Source organism: Xylocopa sonorina, chromosome 5, assembly GCF_050948175.1.
Source record: "Xylocopa sonorina isolate GNS202 chromosome 5, iyXylSono1_principal, whole genome shotgun sequence".
Taxonomy (NCBI): Eukaryota; Metazoa; Arthropoda; class Insecta; order Hymenoptera; family Apidae; genus Xylocopa; species Xylocopa sonorina.
Window position 1 is genome coordinate 1436474 of NC_135197.1, and position 22631 is coordinate 1459104.

The 22631-nt window shown below is 36.2% G+C and overlaps 1 protein-coding gene across 7 annotated transcripts in view; it reads left to right on the forward strand.

Annotated features, from left to right (window-relative positions):
* LOC143423629 (QRFP-like peptide receptor) overlaps positions 1-22631 on the forward strand; it is a 105147-nt gene that overhangs the window by 42380 nt on the left and 40136 nt on the right. The window contains exons 3-9 of one of the 7 annotated variants that reach the window (XM_076895110.1): positions 3863-3984; positions 10644-10767; positions 13133-13338; positions 16356-16479; positions 17898-18058; positions 20953-21114; positions 21249-21297. In XM_076895110.1, coding sequence (XP_076751225.1) covers positions 3863-3984; positions 10644-10767; positions 13133-13338; positions 16356-16479; positions 17898-18058; positions 20953-21114; positions 21249-21288 — 939 coding nt within the window. In that variant the 3' untranslated portion in view covers positions 21289-21297. The other 6 variants (XM_076895112.1, XM_076895109.1, XM_076895116.1 and 3 more) reach the window with 6 other exon arrangements.

Genomic DNA, 22631 nt, shown 5'->3' on the forward strand with positions numbered 1-22631 from the left:
ACAAGAATACAATAGAGCACGTTCAATAGGTCGCGTTGCACTCTAACAAGTGCCGATCGTTCCTGGTCCGTTACTTTGATTTACCTTCTTCGCTGATGCAGAATTGGGCATCACGAAACGACTGAGACTGCGCAGGTCAGCATTACTTTCAGGGTAAAAGTTCCAGTTAACGCTCTGATCGACATCTGGAGGATGTCGAGTTTTCTACCTTAAAGAAGTTCAATTGTTTCAACATAAACTTCGAAAAATTAACAAACAATGAACAATCCCATTGATGCAATGAGGTACGTTACGAGGAGTTTGCACAGTTGGACTTGTAGTTCTCGTATGTAGCGTATGTTTAGTTGAGAAACTAGTATTACCCCCCTCGTTGGCCCACCTTAGCATTGTACCTGCATGTTAACATACACTAAACATACATTAACCGGACACTACACGTGACGTACAAATACGACTGTGCAGCGCCTCCTCGTCGTGGTGTGGCGTACAGTACAGGAGAACGTATGGGAGGATATACGGGATGTTGATGAGAAATCTAGAAAAGCATTTAATTTTAAGTGAGTAATTTTTTTTAATTTACAATTTTAACAAAAATAATTTAAATGCTCGATTGAAAATTAAGGGACACACATGTAGAGTGTTTGCACACTATTTGCGTGCGACTGGATTTAGTGATAGGATCGTGTGACTGAGGATGATAAGGTTGGCATGGACGTGACCGCGAGCGTTTGAGGAATGGATAGGGAACAGTGTGAATCTGAGTGACCGGTGATTAATAGCCACTGTTAATTAATAAAGTATACAGTTCTTTTTACATTCTTGGTAGGTCAAAGAAAACTTTTGATCAAAAATTTCTTTTTACGTTCAATACTAATATTGATCAAACGTTTCAAAGCAAGAAGGATCTTGTTTCACATGAGATCAGAGTTATTCGATTACTCGCGATATTCCATTATTTGAACAGCGTGTTACGGTATTCGGGCCTCCAAAATGTTTAATTACCTCCAAATTGCTTTACAGCGATCAATTAAAAATGATCGATCGTTTGACATTTGGCAGAAGTCCCTATACATATGTTTAAACTCATAATTATAGTTCCTAGAAGAAAGAAGTATTTCACTCCACAGAAATAAAAAAAAAGGCACTGCGGTAAGAAAGATCGATGCGATAGTATCGCAGACATTTGTCCGACGTGTAAGAGAACACTAATTGAAATTAATGTAATTGTTGTAGAATTAGCACGAAGTCCAGTCGATTAAGGCAAATGAGCGCAGCTGTGTTTTAATCTATCATAATTTTAATGTGTCTAATGTGATTAGGTCTCAACGGCGAAAGAATTGATGTACGATGATAATCACTGTGGGCGTTTGATCAAAGAAAGAAACTTTAATCGAGGCTACTTTAATAACTCGGTATAGATCTATGGCGGCCTTTCGACACTCGCCACTAGAGGGACAGCACCGTTTACACTTTCCTGAAGGTACCCGATGACCCATCCTTTCCAATATATAGGAGTTCTGACCTGTTCCTAATATCCCAGCGTCTAAGGCAGGGCCTGCTAGGCAGCCGCACTGATGAGTCCGCTAGCAGGCCCAGGACGAAACGTTCTTCCCCTCTCTTTTCCTTCTTTCCTCTTCTATTCTACAGCAAACCGAAGCAATGCCGCTTCAGATTAATTTGGATTATAACTGGATAAGATTTAGAATGTTTAGAATCTGTAGAAAAATTGGGATTCATCGTACAAATTGCTCGAGTTGTTGTTATTGTTATTAAAAATATTGGGGAAATGATATTAGTTGTATTATATGGTTAGTATGAGTTGATCTTATGGATCTTATAATTAGCTAATCTGCATAATTAAAGAGTTGTGACGGAAGGAATAGGACCGGAGGGAGCCCGGTACAGAGGGTCGAATGAATGTTGTAAATATCAAAGTGCTGATCGCGTCTATGCAACGTTCTCTTAGCATCTGGATGTTAATTGTTGAATTACACCCTGGTGATATACAAGCGTGGATAAACAGTGTTTCATTAAACGGCGAAAATACCTTGTTATTTACTCGGATAGATTGTTTTCATTGAATCCATGCTTTACATCTATCTCTTCTCGGCAACGATTTCAGGATATTTCTACGTGGATTTTATTTCCTCCTGGCTAGACGACTTTTCTCCGAGTCCGCAATTAGCGATCACGATCGTCCGATCGATTCAGCGTTCCACCCTTATTTAGTGATCGGAAGTCATCGTCGCGCAAACTCGTTTCGATCGAACAGCTGGTAACTTTGTTAAATTCAGCATTGCTATTGGATCGTGTTACGCTTTAGCATTAAACACCGGCTTAACTTAACTGAAGCAATTGAGATCAGGCTTGTGTTTCAGTTCTACGTTTCCTTTATCTTTCCTACGATTACGGTTAACGCTCGGTTCCCTGTCCGATCGAACTGGAAACACGTCCAAGTCCTTAACTCCTACTCTGAATCTATTGCTATTCTCATACGTAAAAGTCGAATCGAGTTTTCAAACTTTATTTCTCCACCAGAAATTTTGAATATAGACACGTTTTGTACACGGTAACAATATTTACACGGAGTATTTTTGGTGATTTAGAAATTAGAACTGAAACTTTACTAGTAACGCTTCGCCAACGGTTTCGTGAAAAGGAACTAGAAAAATACGATGGTATAATCGTCGGAAGTATTTCCTGCAAACATTGTTTTGTATGTAAAATTTCAGTCAAATTCGACGTGACAATTTTGCAGAAATACAGTGAGGGTATTAAAATAAATGGTAATAATACGCGTGTCGTATTATATATATACAGATATAGTACAGCAATAAAACTTCTATACGTTGTCAGACGTTAAATGCTTGTCGGTAAAAAAAAAGTTGCATTGCGCTAATTTCTCAATTCTGCTATAGAATTTCTAATTACATAAGACTACCGTCATTCACGGGTAATTTTTATCCTGGGGCTGTGGATTTCCGTGACGCGTGCGCGTGTAACGGAAACATTCGATTCAGAGTGGTCAGCCTGCCGTGGTACATTCCAGTTCAGAGACATTGGGATGGTTTCTGGCGAGGTGCGTTTCGCGGTCATTAACAGCTTCAAGAACAATTATACTTCAATAACGTCTATCTTCTTTCTTCTTTCGCCAACTCGAAAGGGTTGATTAAAAGCGTTTCATCACCTCGCTCCACTTTCGTCCTTTCAAACCACCCTGAACGCATCCCTCTCGCCATCTTTTATTCTAGTTTGCCCCACTTCCTTTTCATTTCGCCACGCAGTTCATTGTCCTGTATGATTTTTGTTCTCTACGGTATTGTTTGAACCTCCCTTGAGGAGTGTGTAACGAGATTCTGGAAACTGAGGTTTTTCGCGCGCGGAATATAGCGAACAATTTTAGTAGGCTTTCGCAGAAATGTATCTTCCCTTTCGAAATCATTCTATACACGTGTCACATGAATTTTCTGTAATGTTTCTTCATAAATGATTGTTGTTATTTGCCATTGTTACTCTGCTTAGGCACAAGTGACTTTTAAAGAGGTCACACACCTCCGCATAGTGCCGTTTTGTCACTTTTGACAATGTACCGAAGAAATATTTTGAACAAAAATTAGACGATACTTGATCCGCCCAAATTTCCAAAAACATCAGTATTCTCACACATTTTTAGTTGATCTGTCGCTTTTCGATCGCCGTTAAATTTCCAACAGAAGACAGTGGTGAGTTTTAAAAAGTCGTCAAAGTTTTTACAAAAGTTATTTGCACTTGTCATTCAAAATTCGATATTTTATATGCTAGACCTTTTTTAGGGGAGCGAGAAACTTCTTAAACCTAATAAGATGCAAATGGTCTATTGCAGGTGGCCAAATTGTTCTCTTACACGTGGACTATGGGCCTGTTCCTATGCAAGTCGGTGCATTATATGCAGAGCGTCTCGGCTATTTGCTCGGTTGTCACGTTAACCGCAATGTCGATCGAAAGGTAAGCCTGACGTTATTGCTTCCCATTGTTACGCGTATAATGTTATGCGTGTCATTTCACTCAGTCGAAGAAGATGTATACATGTATACATACATGTATACAGAGTTGGGCCGAACACTGGCTGATTTCTGATGAAATAATAAAAAAGAAAAATTAAGAAAATGGAGATTTTTCTTGTTATCAATTCCCTTTACAACAGCGTATGAATTCTGATCTGTAATTAAATGATATTTGTTAAAACTGTTGTACGATTAGTTCGTATTAAGCCTGGTCAGTATAATTTAAACTCAGAACGCAGGAGCCGATGTCTTGGGAAACAAGAAGAAATCTTGAGACAAGAATAAAGAGTAACTTAGATCGTAGAAAATTTCATCGTATTTTTCGGCTGCTTGGTAGTTCTTTAAAAGTGCGCACATATTAGTTTCCGTTCAATGCCCAAAACAAGAAATTCAAAGCAAATTCTAATTAACAAATGGATAACTAAAATGGTAGATGTTCATATTTAAGTAAATATTAATTATGTAGTAAAGTGATTTTATAGAAAAAGATAAAATTTGTTATATCGTTACATAATACTCCGTAAATTCACATCTAATGCCTATGCAATGTCTGCATAAATCCTGTATAGTTTTAGCGTATTCTTTGCATATTTCCTGCATACTTTACGCATACTTTTTTCTGCATATTGTTTGCATATATTTGAGTATACCTTAACCGCAGAAGAAACCCGTAATCTGGTTATCAGTTTCCAAGCTCTAGTTTTAATTAAATCCTGCTCCTTTTTTCTACTTACATCCTAAGAGTTCTCTCCTCTCAGATCGTATTTCTCTCATTGCATATCGCGAAACGAAAATTTACGCGGTGCACTTCAAACTCTATGAACGCCAATAAATAGGATAAAAAATATTGCAGGTAGTACTTGAAGAAGAAGAAAATTAATTTGCAGCCGCGAAACGTAAACATTTTCAGCAACGCAAACGCCATTCGCCAGTTCGGCTTCAAAGAGTTAAGAAACTGTTTAACACGGGACCGTCGCTGCATCAGTTACACAGTGCACGCGCAAGTTGCTTAATTAATGCACTTAAACCGTCTTCCTGAAATTCAGTTTATTTATAGCTGTATCGCTCCATGGATCCGGCTTTCTATTTATGCGTACGCTCGTTTCATGTTACAGTGAAGGAACGTCGAGGTTAATTCATTGATCTCGCGCGGTTGCATCTTTATGTTGCGGATTTTATACTTCTTAACATTAACCGACACCCCTCTTTTTTTTTCTCACCTACGATTAATTTCGCCCAGCAAATGTTTGTTAGAATGAAGCGTTTCGAAATTCGAGTTTTTCTCGTTTACATTTCTTTTCTGCATTCTTCTACTTTTGATCAAATATAGGTTAGAAAAAAACGAAACTATACAATTGGGAATATTGATCGGATTATTACAATGCAGGATCACTTGTTAGTTAAACGATTCTTTCCTAAATGCATGAAGAAAAAACAATTTTTGAAAAAGAAAAGAAAAATGGTACGAGTTAACCTGCTATAGCGAAAAGGTTGTAAAATACCTAGGAGGTAATTAAGGTTTCTTGGGACAAATTCCGATAATATTTCATTAGATTCCCAAGGAGCTTAATATTTTGCAGTACATTTATAACGTAGATTACTGTCAAATATTCTTGTAAACTGTTCTCATGGCCGCTGATTTATGGCGAAGGGAAACGAACGTTAAATACATTCTCGTTACGCGTTTCTAATCCTCCGGTGAAGCCGTATACCTTGTGATTAGGCGTGCAGTACACGTTACTCTGCTATAAATCATTAGGTTCTTCAGTGGTCAACGATCGATAGTCGCAGCTACAGCTAGCCATTGATGACTCGCTCAGTCTCTGCGACAATAACATAACTTCAGATTTGCCACTGTTCAGTCATTTATCTAGAAAGAATATTCGTTAAGATCAGTGAATATTATAATATTTGCATAACACTTGTTGTATCTCATTAGATTAATTTGTCGAATTTCAGTAACACGTTCTTACAAAGTTGTAACGATTCAAATTTGTTTTCAAAAACAATTTAGTTTTCTAGTTATTCCAGATTATGGTATAATATCTCTTGAAGGAATTACAAAGTTATTTGTACATATTTTTATTGAAACAACGAACAACAAACAAAATTTGATTCTTTTTTCATACATTTGTTACTGCGTTTTCACCAATTTTACTTTATTTGTTGTTCTAACAAGAAATTTATTTATTCCTTTGTTTTTTTATTTGAAATAGTTGTTGCGTATAATTTATTGTTTCAAATATTTTTATTTATCTATTGATTATTTCTTAGTAATTGGCTTTATACGTTATCTTTATACGATAATATAATCAGTACCGAACGGTAACTCGAAGAGAATGTAGTTGATAATTGCATATCATATAATAATGGGGGAAATTAATGCCCAACAGAATTTATTATGTACCATCAATTAAAATTTTATTTTTTTTTATGAGAAATAAATTTTCTAGACAAATCTAGATTTGTCTAGAATTAGAAATAGATATTGACATTCTTTCGTTAGTTTGCAAACAAACGCATATACATATCGAAACGAAATACGAAACGGAATACGAATGTGCTAAAGATAATTAAAGAGCGAAAGGAAAGGTAATTAGTTCATGCTTTAGGTACAATTTCGGTACAATTTCGTCAAATTCTTCGAATATCTCGCATTCGAGATCAAATCGAACACAGAAGGAACCGCGTCGATTCTATTTGAAAGTTTACATCTCTGGAGTGGTCCCAAGTGATTCGTTCTGTTCTCTTCTTCTGACACCTTTCAGTGGTAGTACGACGGGACGTTCTGCGAATTGTCTTTTCTATATCGGACGAGATTGCAAGCGGTTCCCTTTTCTTTTCTTCTTCCCTATTCCAGAAAATTAACTTTACGCCTTATAAATTCCTTTACGGCTTTTAGTTTTTCGCGATTATCTGCAGACTGTCAATTCTATACAAGAACGTATGAATAAACACATTATCATTTAATAAAAAGTATAAAATGACACGAAAATTTGAACAATTAATTGTGTAGCGTGTACACCTCGTATCGACAAAAATAAATAATAATAATAATAACAATAATAATACAAGTAAGATAATATAAAAAATATTATATTAAGATAGACACAGTAGGTGTAAGTGATTCATTTGTTTTTGAGCGTAGTCAGGAACACTTGTGAAAGGTCTTGAAGGCAAGAGTATTGAAGGCAATGTGAAAAAGCGTTAAGAAAACAACAAGAATGGCTGCCATATAGACGGCAAGTGCCCTCATGCATGTATAATACGTATCATCTGACTACACGACACAGAGGAAAAAAAATAATTAGCTCTTCCCATTGCTTGTGAACACTTTACGTGCGTTTAATTGCTCTCAGTAATATTTAAAATATTCCGCCATATTCGAAACTAGTTTTTTAGTTTTTGTTTCGAATATCGTTGTGAATAACTTTGTATAGATCGTTATGAAAAAGGGCTCAAGATTTTCACGCGTTGTTGTAATCATCAAGAAGAGCAAGAAATATTCGATCAATATAATTCTTGCAATTAATTCTTTAAAACAGTAAAAAAGTAAAAATAACAGGAAAGACTTTCAAACTTCAACGTAAAGTAATCTCTTTTGATATTAATAACAATTTTGTAGTGATAATTTTGAGTCACTTTTGTATCATCTGACATCGAACATATCAGAAATGAGCAACATAAGTTTGGCAGGCCTTTCCTAAATAGTCTATACATCGAGTAATATACGAATCGATATTCGTACTTCGACTTTAGTTGAACGATGGATTCAAAAGTATATCCGTGGGCGTCAGGCCAGTTACATAGGCCAGTAAGCCAATTAATTGGTGGATCACATCTGACCTTAAAAGGAGGCGATAGAACAGAACCATTCCAGGGAGAATCATCGGTTGTTCGATAATTAGAAAACACTGGATCAGGCCGAGGTTGCGAGATTACTCGACGACGGATGTATGATTTCTCGTGGGAAGTTGTTGCTTTCGATCGCTGCTCACGTTCAACCCCCATAAAGGACCGATGAGATACAGGTCTCTTGCACGGTCTCTCGCCCTGTGTTCGCGTTCGAAATTTATTCGCTTTCAGGCCAAATTGAACCGCCTTATCGCCGTCTCTTCCCTCCTTTCCAGGCAGTTGAATCGATCGACGCTTACTTCTTATTGTTTATCGCGAACCCCACCGAGAAAACGAAACAGATAGAGGCTTTAAGTGGTCTGTATCTCTTGGAAAATCCCCGTCGAGGAAATGCTATGAAATTTAGGGTGGGTGAAGCGTCACGGTGATTGCTGATAACAAAGAGGTAGGGTCGTGAAAAATCTTGATACCTTGGACTATGATTTAGACGTACATCATTTTTGTTTCGACTGTATCAATTTGTTTCACTATGAAAGGGAACATAGAAAAATTAGAATAACGAAAACCACGTCCACAGCCGTCCTATCTGTAATAGCTGGAGCATTACCCATCGATCTAGAAATCCAATACGCAACGTACACTCCAAATAGAAGACTACGCCTACACCGACGGTAGCGACACGGAGACGGCAGAAGCGGCAATAGAATCACGCCTGCTGACCACATGGCAACAACGATAGGACGAAAATATTGTGAATGTGGCACTGTGGAAACACCAACCCATACAATACTTCGCTGCAGATCACTAAGCGTAAAAACTAAAGAGAATGTGTTACACGCTAAATAGAGACAAACCAATCTGCACTGACCCCAAAAGTATCAACGTGACCGAACGTACATATGTACAATAAACTGGTACACGTGACGAAAGAAATACTGAAGAAAAAAGATAAAAAATGGACACGATGACCGAGGAAAAGAAAAAATAGGACACATGAAAGCAACAACGGAAGAACTCATAACTACTCCGTGGGTATCACTTTCACACGCCACAGTGATAAGGTAGTGTGAATAAAGCCCGCACGAGACTGAACAGAGTCAGTTGGTAGAGCGTGATCCTTTGCAGTGGTTAAACGCAACGTTCCATCTGCCGATGGAAGCGAAAGCCTGGATGCAGTAGAGCTGAAGTATGCGCCCGATGATCTGCTCTTCATCTTTAATCAATAGATAATGATCGATCGGTTGAATGATAATGAAATTCGTTACATTATTACTGTGGTAATTGTCAATGAATTAGTATCTGTTTTGTTGGCGCTTAAACCTGATCTGGGAGGAAAATGGCTCGAGACGACATTAAATGTTCTAATCTTAAGGGTTCTATCGACGCATGTTGCAGCTCGATTAATTGCGAAAGTTTTTTTTTTAAAACAACGCAGAAGACATTTTGCTATTTCTCTTGATAAATAAATTGGTGACATGCATTTCCATTGTCTACGTTAATTTTTATACATATTTATCGATCATATATTCGATTATATTTTTTCAAATTGCAAATTCGATACCTAAATCGATCTGTCAGTTTTCTCTTGTTTAAAAGATTTGATGCAAGCGTATTCAAAATTAAAATGAATCATGTTGCAATTCTTTGAGCACGGTTCAATTTCACGTCTCGTGTCTCCGATTTAGTCCGATCGTTGACTGCGGTGATGAGATTCAATTATCAATAGTATGGCCTCGCCACCGACCATTAAATACGTGAAACGTAATCCTACGAGCGTGAACGCTTAATTCACACGCGTTTGGCTACGTGGACGGGTTAAGTAACGAGCAAGATAGAGGTCTGCAGCTACTTTGTATTCGTGTCTGCGATGAAACTGAACGAAAGATCTGAATAATCGTCGCAGGTCTTTCTCGGCGGATGAAAAGACGAGCGCGGTAGCGAGGAACGGGGCAACCCTTTCCTCAGGCGGGTAACGACGTCAATTACGAAAGGGATGCAAGAAGTGACCGTAACCGTAGAATGTAGAATTCATGAAGATTTCTCGCTAGTGATACTTAGCTCTAACACATGTTTTTTAATCGATTGAAAGATTACATTTTTGTATGAACCCTTTCTCAAAATTGAACGACCAATAAAGCATCCTAAATTTTAATCGATGAGCTATCTATTCTTTAACCGTTGTATCCTTTCATGAAAGAAAAATTGTACGACATAGTATCTTCGAGCTGAGCTATTGTGCCGCCTGTGGCATACTCCTCATTTAGAGTGCGATAAAATAGCAACTAAAGGGTGTGCATTGATTATTCAAGGATCGTTGCAAAGGAGAAGGTTCCCGCTGCGCAAAGTTTAAAACGAACGATGAAAGCCGTTAGCGGACCAATTAGCAGAATTCGATTAGTAAAATGCTTGAATAAAAGCCAAGTTTACTGTTTTACCATTCTATTTTCTGCTATGTATAAAGGGGTTTTAAAAAGAGTAATTCGAGGATATGAAAACAGAAGCTTCATCTTATAAAATAACCGCGACTAGATTGTTGCGTGATTTTTCCGACGAAGTTGCAGTAACTTAAATGTCGACGATTTCTAGATTAAAAACTATGGCGATCCTTTATTATGTTTGTTGACAGTGTCGTTGCATGTTGTTGTGCTTAAGATTATTTAACGGACTGATATAAATTGCCATTGGCAATGCACAGCAATATTATTGATAATTTTGAGGTAATTGAGAATTCCGTTCATGTTTCAGATATTACGCCATAGTTCATCCTATGAGGGCACAGTACACATGCACAATAAGCCAGGCCCGTAAAATAGTGATCATAACTTGGGCGGCGTCGTTCCTCCTCGGCATCCCAATGATTTTCACACAGGTGCGCATAGATTGTTCGAATTGTTCCAAAAATAATTATTTTTATACCGAACATGCTACGTTCGTCCCCTCATCCATTTGTCTCGAAAGAATGTGTATCTCCTTGTTCTACATCTGTTCGTATTTTATATGCAACTGTGTTAATTAAAAGCATATCAACCGATGTCTTCTTGTGAAGAGAGAGAGAGAGAGAGAGAGAGAGAGCAAGTTCTTTGCTCTGAAATATTTCTTCAAATAATGAATAATTACGAAAGTATCTGCGCGAATAAGCTAAAAGAAGACAGTCTGTATATCTTCGTGTAATTTACCTACCATTTGTAAAGAAATTTTACAAAGCATATAATATGTATATTTCGTGACAAATTATTTGTTAACAAGCGCTACAAATATCTATTTAAAGGTAATTATTAAATGGCCAGATAACGTTTTTAAATTACATTTAGTTTTTATACTGTATACACTCCTAGGTCTGCTACTTCTTTTCCTTTTTTTTATTAATAAAATATTTACTGACCTAGTGATATCCCGGTTTCGATCAATTTTTGTGATAAAAAATTCATAACTGCAGCATCGAAATATAGTTAACCGAAAATGTACGGAGAATCGAGCACATTTGAAACTTAATTCCCTCAGAGAATTCGTCATTGCTCAGAGGAGTAGTTACCAATCTCGTTTATCCACTTCCCGCGGATAATTCGTCGTGTAGCGAAAAGGCCACGTCTTGTAACTTCGGTTTCCAATATCTACTCCATTTGGAGAAATTGGCGGTCCGTGTAAATATGTACGGGATACCGTCGACGCAATCGCAAGGAAATATAACCCGGAAAGTCTCTGTGACGTTCGTTTCACGGCAGAGAGCGTTTATCAGAACGTTAAGAAGCGGAAAAAGGGGTTGTAATGGTAGACTTAGAATTCGAACGAAATCGCGAGCCAGATCACCTTCAGTCCTCCGAAGTTTCCCTCTTTCATTTCACCGTTTTACGTCTGGACGAGTCTTTATAATGATAAACACAAACAAGCATAAGTATTACAATTAAATTTCGTTTTACTTTTCATGGAATATATATAACATACAAATCGCGCACAGAGATATTATTTATTGCTATATACATGTGATGGAAAAAATTTAAATTGTTACACCGAAAATTAATTGCATCGAGGTTTTATCGTTTCATTTTACTCCATTTGTATTTTGATGCGCAAAGCAAATCAGATGCATCAACGGATTTGTTTCGGGAACAGTGATACATGATTAAAAGGTGGAAGACTCGTTAGTCTGGTATGGTTAGTTGTATACATCAATCTTCTCTGTCTTTGCATGTGAAAGAAATCCCTCCGACAGGAGGGAACAAAGGAGTGAGGAATTTAACGAAACACACTGAACACCGAATAACACCAGCCTCTCTCGCCAGATAAATAGCGCGAATAACAGGGGTTTTATTAGGCGGAATGGGGCGAAATAACATGGCTGGAAATGCACATACGTGAAATATTATAGTTGAACGACATGTAGAAAGTTGTAAGGCAAACCCAACGGTTAAATTAAATGAACCGTTATATGCCAACCAGCAAAAGTAATTTTAAAATAGACATATATATATGCATCATAAAACAGTTTAGAGTTCCAAGCATTGTAAATATTATTTAATCTTATAAGAAATTCTAATCTGATCGGTAACATTTCGAATGTATACTTTCTAGATAGAAAGAACAGAAAAATGTAAATATGAAATTACGATGACGCTGCATTGATTCTATAGATAATTCAAATATAGCAGTTACTGAACAGAGCGGAAAATGGTAAACTGAAACTTTTTTTTTAATTATTATACAATATTTGCATTATTACATTTACATTTCTTGTCCTAGCAACTCTGAGATAAAAAAATGTTTAATCTAAGAAGAGATTTATGAAAGAAGAATCGAAGATAAAACCAAAGGAAAAGAATAAAGTGAATTAACAGCGACCACAATTCTTTTAGATCTTTAGACCTTTTAGTAGTAGATTGGATTTGTTGCTTGGAACGCTTTAATGGCGTCATGAAATACATATTATGCATTCTGTACCACTTTAATTTTTTCAAATTTAATGAAGATAAACGTACATATCAGCAGACTACAATAAAGTATTTATAGCTATAATATTATATTTCGTTATTAAGTAAATGAATAATTATACTTATAATTACATATATTTTCAATAGTTTTCATTGAAAAGTTTGTAAAAAATGTGGTACGCCTGACTCTAAATAACCCTACAGAAAATGGTTTTGAACGTTATTTTCAGCACGAAGGAGCACGTGTTATAGAAAAAAATGATTTAATCGTATGGTCTGTTAGAAAATTGTTGAACTATTCTGTTGCAGACGCACAAAGAAGTTGGACTAAGGGTGATTGCTTACTGGTGTGTACGCGATTCAGACGCTGGACTTTTATGGCAAGCACACGAGGTTTACATGCTGATTTTAGTCTTGGTGTTACCCCTGATCGTAATGGCGTTTTGTTACACGGCCATTTGCTGGGAGATTTGGCGGGTGATGAAGCGGCGGTACCATATGACATCTCGACGCACGTGAGCTTTCAATATCCGTGTCTACTTATTAAGGAAAATTTGTTTAACATTTTGCGCATTTGTCTGTAGTTTGTGCATTGTTTAGATGTAAATATATTTAAATTAATGGATAGCATGAATTCGATAACAAAATATTCTGTTTGTCTTCAGATTTTTATAGGTAATATAATTTTTGGGAATTGTAGTTTCATAAACTTATCTTTCTGGAAAACACTGATCGGAATTCTGAGAATGTTGGCTAACAGTGCAAGCCGTCTCTGTTGATTTAGCTTAATCCAGGATTTCCCATATTTTATTATCGAACCAATCGAAAATTGAATTCCAGATTTATTCGCGACCCTTTGATAACCAACCTTCATATTCTGCACAGTTTGTCGAATACAACTTGGTAAATGTAATTGAAATCGTAATGCGATTTTTGCTCGCGATGCAACCTTTCGTATATCATATAAACATTATATATATCATATAAATGAATGAATGCATCGTTTTTAAATATAATTACTGAATTCGGAAAGTAATAGCTTTTCCCTATTTGAAGGTGTAAGTAGCTCTCGATATGAAAAAAAATATTCGTAGAAATATACACAATACATAAATGAAATGTTCAGGAAATTTAAAAGTAGTTGATTCAAAAAATGTAAAGGCTTTTTAAGAAATTGAAACAATATTCTTAAAATTATAATTTTCTATGTAATCGTCGCTACTAAAACGTGTTTAAAAAAATGTATGCAGAGTATCGATACAAATCATCTACATAGTTAGATTATTATTTACGTACTAGTTAGAACAGATCATTAAATTGTTAGATCATACAGTTCGTTGAAATCCATGGATTTCACAATAGCTTATTCCCAAATGACCCAAGGAGAAGAGACACAGATCAATCAATGAATTGATCTGTGTCTCTTTCATTGTTATACAAAACAATAAAGATCTGTTAACACATTTTAAGAAACTTCGAACGCAATTGGGTATGCCAATGTATCGAATTGCATGTTGGAAAACATCTTACCAATATGATGGATCCTGCTGGTTAATATTTGAAGAAAATGATAAAGTACAATCGTTTCGTAATTGTTCACGTTTAGACGAAGTGAAAAATTGCTTGGAACTGCGCGCCGGGTGCATTTATTAAAGGAATATAACGCTCGGAAAAACCTCACGCGGCAATTTGTATAGCAATTTCTACACAATAGGTATTTATTCTACGCAGAGAGAGAAAACTTTATATTGCATTGTATTCTTCATTTTATTATGAATTAGTACTCGAGGGAGGAACATTGTCGAGAGTTCGTAGCAGTATCAGATTCTCAATGTTGCTCCATAAAGGCAGCGACGTTACCATGGAATGAAAGACTTGTTTATATAAATTGAAGGTTATAAAACAACCTAATTCTCTCTTAAAAAAAAAACTCGATAACAATTTAAACATTTCCAAAGGCTCGAAGTAATAGCCGAGGAGGGGTTCGAGATTGCGGACCGTAGAGAAGTCGAGGAAACTTTTAATGGAAGCTCGAAGTAGCTTTATTGTCAACACGAAAAATTGCTACTGGCTAAAGAAGCTCGAAAGTAAGAGCGAGAGTTCTTCGGCTAATATTTTTCGACAGTTTTTGTTTTCTTTTGCTAACATAGTTTAAACCGGAAGTAAAACTAAATATTATTGCGACTGTGATCTTGATCAGTTTTCAGTGCTGGTAAAAGAATTTTATTGTCGATTGAAACTTTTTAACGTTATACCTGTACAATTTTTCGAACTTCCACGCAGATTCCTTCAACTTTTCGATACGATTTAATTTCACTTGGAATTAGGACGCATCATTGAAAGGTGATTCGGTCCAATTGTTTACGAGACGCATGTGCATCGTCGACTTGGATGGTTTTTAACCCTTTCCCGTGCTATTTAGCTCGACGAAACTCCGGCCCAAGCGGTTATGTTTACATTTGTTCCAAGTATCTGTTCGCGAGTCTGACTCGCTAAAACACTGGAAGGGGTTAAATGTGCAACAGAGATTACTTACATTTTACATCTCTTTTTATTTTCGAGATACTAGCAAACAATGACCTCTACAAAATATTTAAGATTCATCAAGATTGACAATCTGCATCTGTTTTCCAAATAAATATCGTAACTTCCAATCGCGTAGATTGGAAAGATAAATAATTTAGTAGCTTTTGACAATTGTGCTGTCTGTAGCGAATAGAGGGAGACGGAAAGTTTTCTTTTTACAAAATGATCGATAAATTAACAAATATTTGCAATAAAAAATTATAAATAATAAGCGTAAAAAATATAAAAATAATAAAATATAAGAATTAATAATAAATTATGGTGTTTGCTTTGAGGGGGGGGGTTCCAGGAGGGAACGATGCGGTGAGAAAATGCACGTGCTCTTCTTCGTTCACTTGCACACTTCGTCACCTGATATGTGCCCTTGCAGTTCGGCGAACATGGTCGATCGCAAGTAATGTGACATACCGAGTATATTTGAAATTATCGATATCACCGGTTTTTTTTCCTCTCTAATCCGATATATGTATGGTTTTGAATTCTTCTGACACGGTTTGTAGGTTCTTCGGTATTTAAGGGAAATGAGAGGGAATAACATTTATCGTATTTCACAATACGTTTAGCTATGATGGTTTTTGAGGTGTCGAGTATTGTTACAAGTCAAACTAATCATCGAAGAAATGTTTGTTAAAATAAATCTTTAACAAGGCATTAAAAGCCTAATACATTCAGTTTCCTTTATCTCGTGTTAGCTTTCGATAAATGTTAATTTTATTTTGCAACAGTAATATTAGTTCAGCTTGTTAAATATATAAATTGTATTCTGTTGTACTCGTGGATAGAAATTTACTTTTATCGAGCAAGAACTTCCTGAAGTATTTTTAGAAGAATGTGTATATATTTAATGTAGAGTGATCTTGTAAGAGTAATGAGATCATCATCTAATGAAGAACAATTTTATACTATATAATAGTTAAGAATTGTGTTTTGAAATTGATTGTTACAGATTGAATCCAACCAACCTTGATACGGAATCGATACCCATGACACAGAGACAGACCATACGAACCAGTCGTCGTTCTCATCGAGGAGATGGGCAATCGGAAGAAGAGTCTCGAACGATGCGACAGGTCTGTTAAACTTTTAATCCTACATGAAAGTTTATGGAAACTTTTTTGAATACAATGTGTACGAGTAACATTGAATATTCTCAGATTTTTATGCCAAAACAATAAGAAAATTCAAGTTAATTCAACAAATCGTAAACAATTTAGTATGCCTGAAAATAAGTGTGCCTACGACAAAGAATTAGAAGTATTTCGAGTAAACAAACCTATGTTGTTGTAGCTTTAGTAATTGCATTGAAAGGTGTTAAAATTCATAAACGATCGGCGTTCTTATTGGACCGGTAATTATTATTTCAAAGTTCGAACATTCACAGAACGATTTAACACGAGCGATTTGTTCTGAATAAGTTACATAAATTACGTTAAAAATATAATAAAATGTTTTTGAGGTCATGCTTAGGTATTTTACGATCAACTCGTAACATATGTACGTATCAAAGTGAGGATTAATCGAATTTAATTGAAACGAAATGTTCGACAAATTGGATTAATTCGCGCGAAATTGAAGAGTGGTGGGTATTCGTGTCGGTGACGAATGCGACTGAGAATAATTTACGGGTAACCCGGATATCGATTGACAAAGTTACTTATTGGGTTAGGGTTCAGAATTCACCTATGGTTCTAAGGTGGAATGTAATTGAATGCAGAACAGATTTGTAACTGTTAAAATCCGTTAACATGCGTTTTGCGTTCTAGTTTAATCCAACGAGAAGGATACATACATACACAGGATATGTACTATATATCCTTCACGCACGCTGTTGTTCGAAAGTATAAGTACGCTCGATTTTCGTAAATACTTCGAAAACGGTGTAGAATTATTCGAGAATTTTATTAAGTGTCGTGTATTCTATTTTTTTATGTTCCAAACGAACATGATGGATCGACAATTTATTAAATGTTTTATTGATAATACTTGAAGATGATTACATACACTGTAGATAAAATCGGAGTAACGTTCATTAAGTTAAAATGCCGCGTTTAATTGTAATATTTTGTACTGCAAACATTTTCATACCCACAGCACAAAAATTAATGACAAAATTATGATCCTCTTATTAACTCGCAAATCATCTTTATTAACTGCAGTTTATAATGAATTAGTTGATACACCAGCGGATTAAAAATTCCTTAGAATTTAAATATTAACGGAAATCTTTGATAAACAGATTTCCAAGAGATGATAAAAATCTCTAGAAAAATGAAAAACAGAATGGATATTTACAGTTAATGTTGCCGCTATTCTCATTATATCCAACGATATTTACCGACCGAATAGTTACATTTAATGACACCATCAGTCTACAAAAAATGAATCAAAATTTGTAACACAATAACTGAAATGGACCAAATAAAATGGGGTAAATAAAGGTGATTGTAAGAATTATTTTGTTGATATATCGAATTTTATTGGCGAATAGGTGGTGAAGATGCTGGTGGCCGTGGTGGTGTTATTCGTCATTTGCTGGGGTCCAATTCTCGTAGACAACATGCTCACTGCCTATGGTTTCTTGCCACGCGTAAAGACTGGCACGTACAAACACCTTAATACCGCCTTTCAGCTGATGGCATACTTCAACAGGTACGTCGATCACGCGCCGTTCCATCGAACGGCATTTTATATTCATTTAATTCCCTCCTTAGAGGGATTCACTGTTCGTTGCACTCGAGTATAACATTTTGTTTAACTTCTACGGTTTCATTTGTCGCGAATATCCAGAGACGTTTAGACATTTTCGTTTCCTCGTTTCTCCTTCCGAAGGGATGGAAGATTGATTAATCCCTGACCGACTACGTGACGAATCGTTAAGATGAAGTATCGAGGTCGCTTAAAATATTTTCCATTCTTTCTTTCATTCGTTCCAGTGCTGTAAAATGTGCGAATAATTCTTGGAAATTTTTTTTTCTACTGAATTTTACTGAGTAATCTCAAACACGATAATGACCTTTCTTTTTATCTGCCACATAACGTATATAAGTATTGTACAGGTGATTAAATTGAATATTATATATAGGCTTTTCTAATTCTAAAATTAACGTTTTTAAGGGTTCGCGATCATAAATTTAAATTTATTTTTATTAACTTATTCAATATTTTTTACTATAAATTACATATACACATTATGAGTTTAAAAGCCAGTAACATAATATCGAAATAATATTTAATTAATTTTCATCGAATCGCCATTTCTCCGATTAACTGTCTTCCCAATAGTCTCCTCGAGAACCATTCTCCTCATTGATTTCCATTTTACTAATTTCTATCTGCGCTGCGATCTACAGGGTCTGCATTAATAGTCTTTATCAGTGCGCAGTTCCTCTCATCCGTGTAATAACCCCTTTCGCTAATATAATTCGTCTGTGCAATGCTCACCGCCGTAACAGAATTAGCCTTCAATTTCGTTAATGCCGCTAATGTTCTATAATTTCCTCGACAGGCCTCTACTGTTACCAAATTGTAAGCAAAATTCTATTATTCAGCTCTTCAAGTGTCTTTGTAAATCTTATAAATGTTGTATCATTAGTTTCTTTTACAATTGCACCGTGTATATTTATAAAAATGTAATTAATTCAAGTAAATGCGCTGGGGGAAGCTCATAACGTGCCAACAGTAGGAGCCTGTATAAATGAAGCCGTGTGACAAGTCCTTTGACCTGAGAAAACGTCGCTTGAAATTTTCATGAGAAAAGTCCATAATAAATCCTTTGATCTGAGAAAAGATTTTTTGCTGAACTATTCATTTTTAATACGAGCAGTGTGTTACATTTGTTTCTGGTGAAATTAGAGGCAAAAGACAGATCAGAGAGAACTATATGTTTACTTCCTAATTGCAACGGTCCATATGTCATGGATTGAAAAGCAGTTAAACTATGTTGGACAACAATTGTGTTGGTTAACAATTATCGAAAAATGATTAATTCGCAAGAGATATTTCAATTAAAAAGTAGAGTGCATTCTCCTCCTACTGCATAATACACACTGTTGAACATCTGAAAGGATAGATAAAATGTACTAACTATATACTCGTGGGAAAGAAGAACAGTGGAACAGCAGAAAGAGAGAATATACGAAGTCGTTGGAATTCTACACAGAAGCGTCTGACAAGGGAAGGAGACGAATAGTCTGATTTCGATTTTGATATTGATTGATGATAGCACGATAGCACGTCTTTCTCTTTTCCCAGCTGAGAGAAGAAGGAAAAAAGATTCAATTGAAACGCCGAATCCATCAAATTATCAGAAAAACGCATCGTTTGCGATATATTGCCGTTAATGTCTGGCCGATTTTACACATTGTGTTCATTGATACTTTCGAAAGAAAGCTAATCTATCCAACTTTCTGTAATCTCGAAATCTCATTCAAGTTAATCAAATTATTTGAATTCAAATCACTCAATTTATTAAAGTAATTCAATTAACTTCACTTCAAATTTTTATTCGTAATTCGTAATCAGTGTTTACTTAAAACGGCATTCATTTTTGTTCATTCTTTGCGGTTGAAACCCATCGCTTTACACGCACATACACGCGCACGCACGCATGTACACACACAGTGACAGTTACCGCCATTTAGAGTTTCCTGTTTCAAATAAAACAACGTACAGAATTAAAAAAATCCCAATTTTGATTTAGAAAATCAAATAAAACAGCAAGTTTCCATTTTCAGATGTGCCAGTTTTAAATAGCTTAATTTAAAGAAGACGATTAATTTGAATGTGGCATAACAGTTTGAACGACTTGGTATCGAGTACGTCTGCAAATTTCTTGTCGTGTGACGTCACCCTCCACGATTTCGCATCGTTCCTGCATCTCTCGAATCCAATAATCACAGGGGTTGCCTGGCCGCACGCCAAACCCGCGCGTGTACTAACTTAGCTAGAAAATGCCTCCCACTGAGTTCTCGTAATCTCAAAGATGTCGATGGAATTTAATCTACGCGGAAAATATTGATATAATGCAATTCAATATAGTATACTATTAAAAGCGTTGGCGAACAGAGACAGTAGCGTTCACGGCGAAGCCAGCGAATAGCTTGCGAGTACATTAGACAAGCACTTAGAAGAAACTCTGAATTCACCAACAAACAAGATTTTCACAAAATTTTCATTGACCAATCGATTAGAGACATTTGTCTTTGTAATATTCTGTCAATGGTAATTGACAAAAAACGGTTCAAAATTTATATGGTGTTACAAAAGAAATACACTTTAGCATGTGTTGATAAAAAGCCCATAACGTTAAAGAAAATAAAATGAAAGAGAAAAACAGAGGTTGGTTTAATTTGGATAAAAAAAAAGAAGAAAAAAACAATTTAATTTCTTCAACCGTCGACATAAAAAAAATATTCCTCCGGTTTTCTTCCACACGAAAGCATTCTTCCCGACTCATACATCCATTCTCTTAATTTCCATTTTTCTTACCACTTTAATTACTGCTCAGCTACAACCACAACCTTTACAAATCCGTCGCGTTTCAGCTGCATAAACCCGATCGTTTACGGGTTTATGTCGAAGCATTTCAGAGAGAGCTTCCTGGCCGCCGCCTGCGGCAGCTTTTGGATTTGTTGTCCGAGAAGGGGTTACAAGGCACCAGTGAAGAGGCACCCGAGCCTCAGCCAGACCAGAACGACCAGTGTAAGGTACGAAGGCCCGACGACGCAATCATCTCCCAGCGTTCTCGGCTTTTCCTCCCTCTGTCATTTCACTTTTTTCTCCGCACCGCGAAGACACGACTCGGCTAGTGTAGCCGACGAATCACTGTTTTCCATTTCAGATTGTTATGGATTAATGCGTATGATACCATGAGACGGTAACCAGACCAAGTATTTCGAGAAAAAGTACGCTCGCTATGTTTTGCCGCGCGACCATCGGGCACGAAATACGTTTCTATGGGTTGCCAGGCTGATTCTCTTTCGCGAGTGGCCTGTACTTTTCTCTATCCACTGTTTGGTTCGATCGATTCGTGTGAAAGCGAGGAAAAGGAAAACGACGGAACTGCTCCGGAGAATGAAGCGCTGGGCTTCTTTCTCATCGATTCGATTACAGCGAATCTATTATATCTATCACGCGGAGCAACAATTGCGGTAGTTCTCCTATAACATGGTTTTTACATAACACAACATAATTATACGTATAGTTTAACGCTTAGAGTTCCTTTGATCTTATGATGAAGAATATTGTTAATATCTGGTAAGTAAAATAGAAAAGGTTAATGATAAATTTACATATACGCGTCAGTGCCCCTAAATTAATCAGCAATTGAAATTAATGAGCAATCCTTCTGTTTCTTTTATTCACGGACATCACGATTATTAATTCTTAAATTCAATAAATATAATTTGATGTGTAAAATTTTATTTTACAACCATTTCCTTCCTCAACCAGTGCTTCAGTTAACGCGGTACAAATGAATTTAATTTCTGTTAATTCTGAATGTATTTTAACGCGGTTTCCACTGCATAACACGATGCGAGTTAATCGCGTTATAGGAGAGTTGCCTGCAATCAGATCTCTGCACCATTTTTAGTGCACGCATCGTGCTTTTAATTATCGCTTTCTAGGAGTTTCTGAATGCCCGGAGAAGTCGGTCCATTTACGTTCGTAAATTCTCTCAAAGCGTGCCGTGTGGTTTTATAAGCCCGGTCGGTGCTGCGTTTCACGAATTCTAATTCATCGAATCAGAAAACGGTTTTAGCCAAAGCGGATCAATTTATTCGAACTTATCACCCCGGGAACAACCAACGATGTCTTTGATCGTCGGTCTACTTTCGGACCATGTGTAACGCGATCGAACTTGTGCAATAAATACTTCTTTTCTTCGTACCAGTGTGTATGCAGTGTTTTTTATTCGTCGAAGCAACAATACGTCCGAACGATTTACGATGCAATCAACTCTAACGTCTATGTTGCGTCCAGTTATTACATTTCAATCACACTGCACGCGCCTCTTTTAAATGAACTGTTAAAATACGTATATTTCAACATCAGATCCATTTTCCAATTAGATATTTTTCGATATAATAGAGAGATAACATATATCTATGTGTATACACTTTTCCCTGTGTATTTTAGTAGTTGATAATAATTTATTATTAAATTGTCGTTCGTATACTTCAATTTTACAATTAAGAATGTATTAAAAAATGATTGAGCGAAA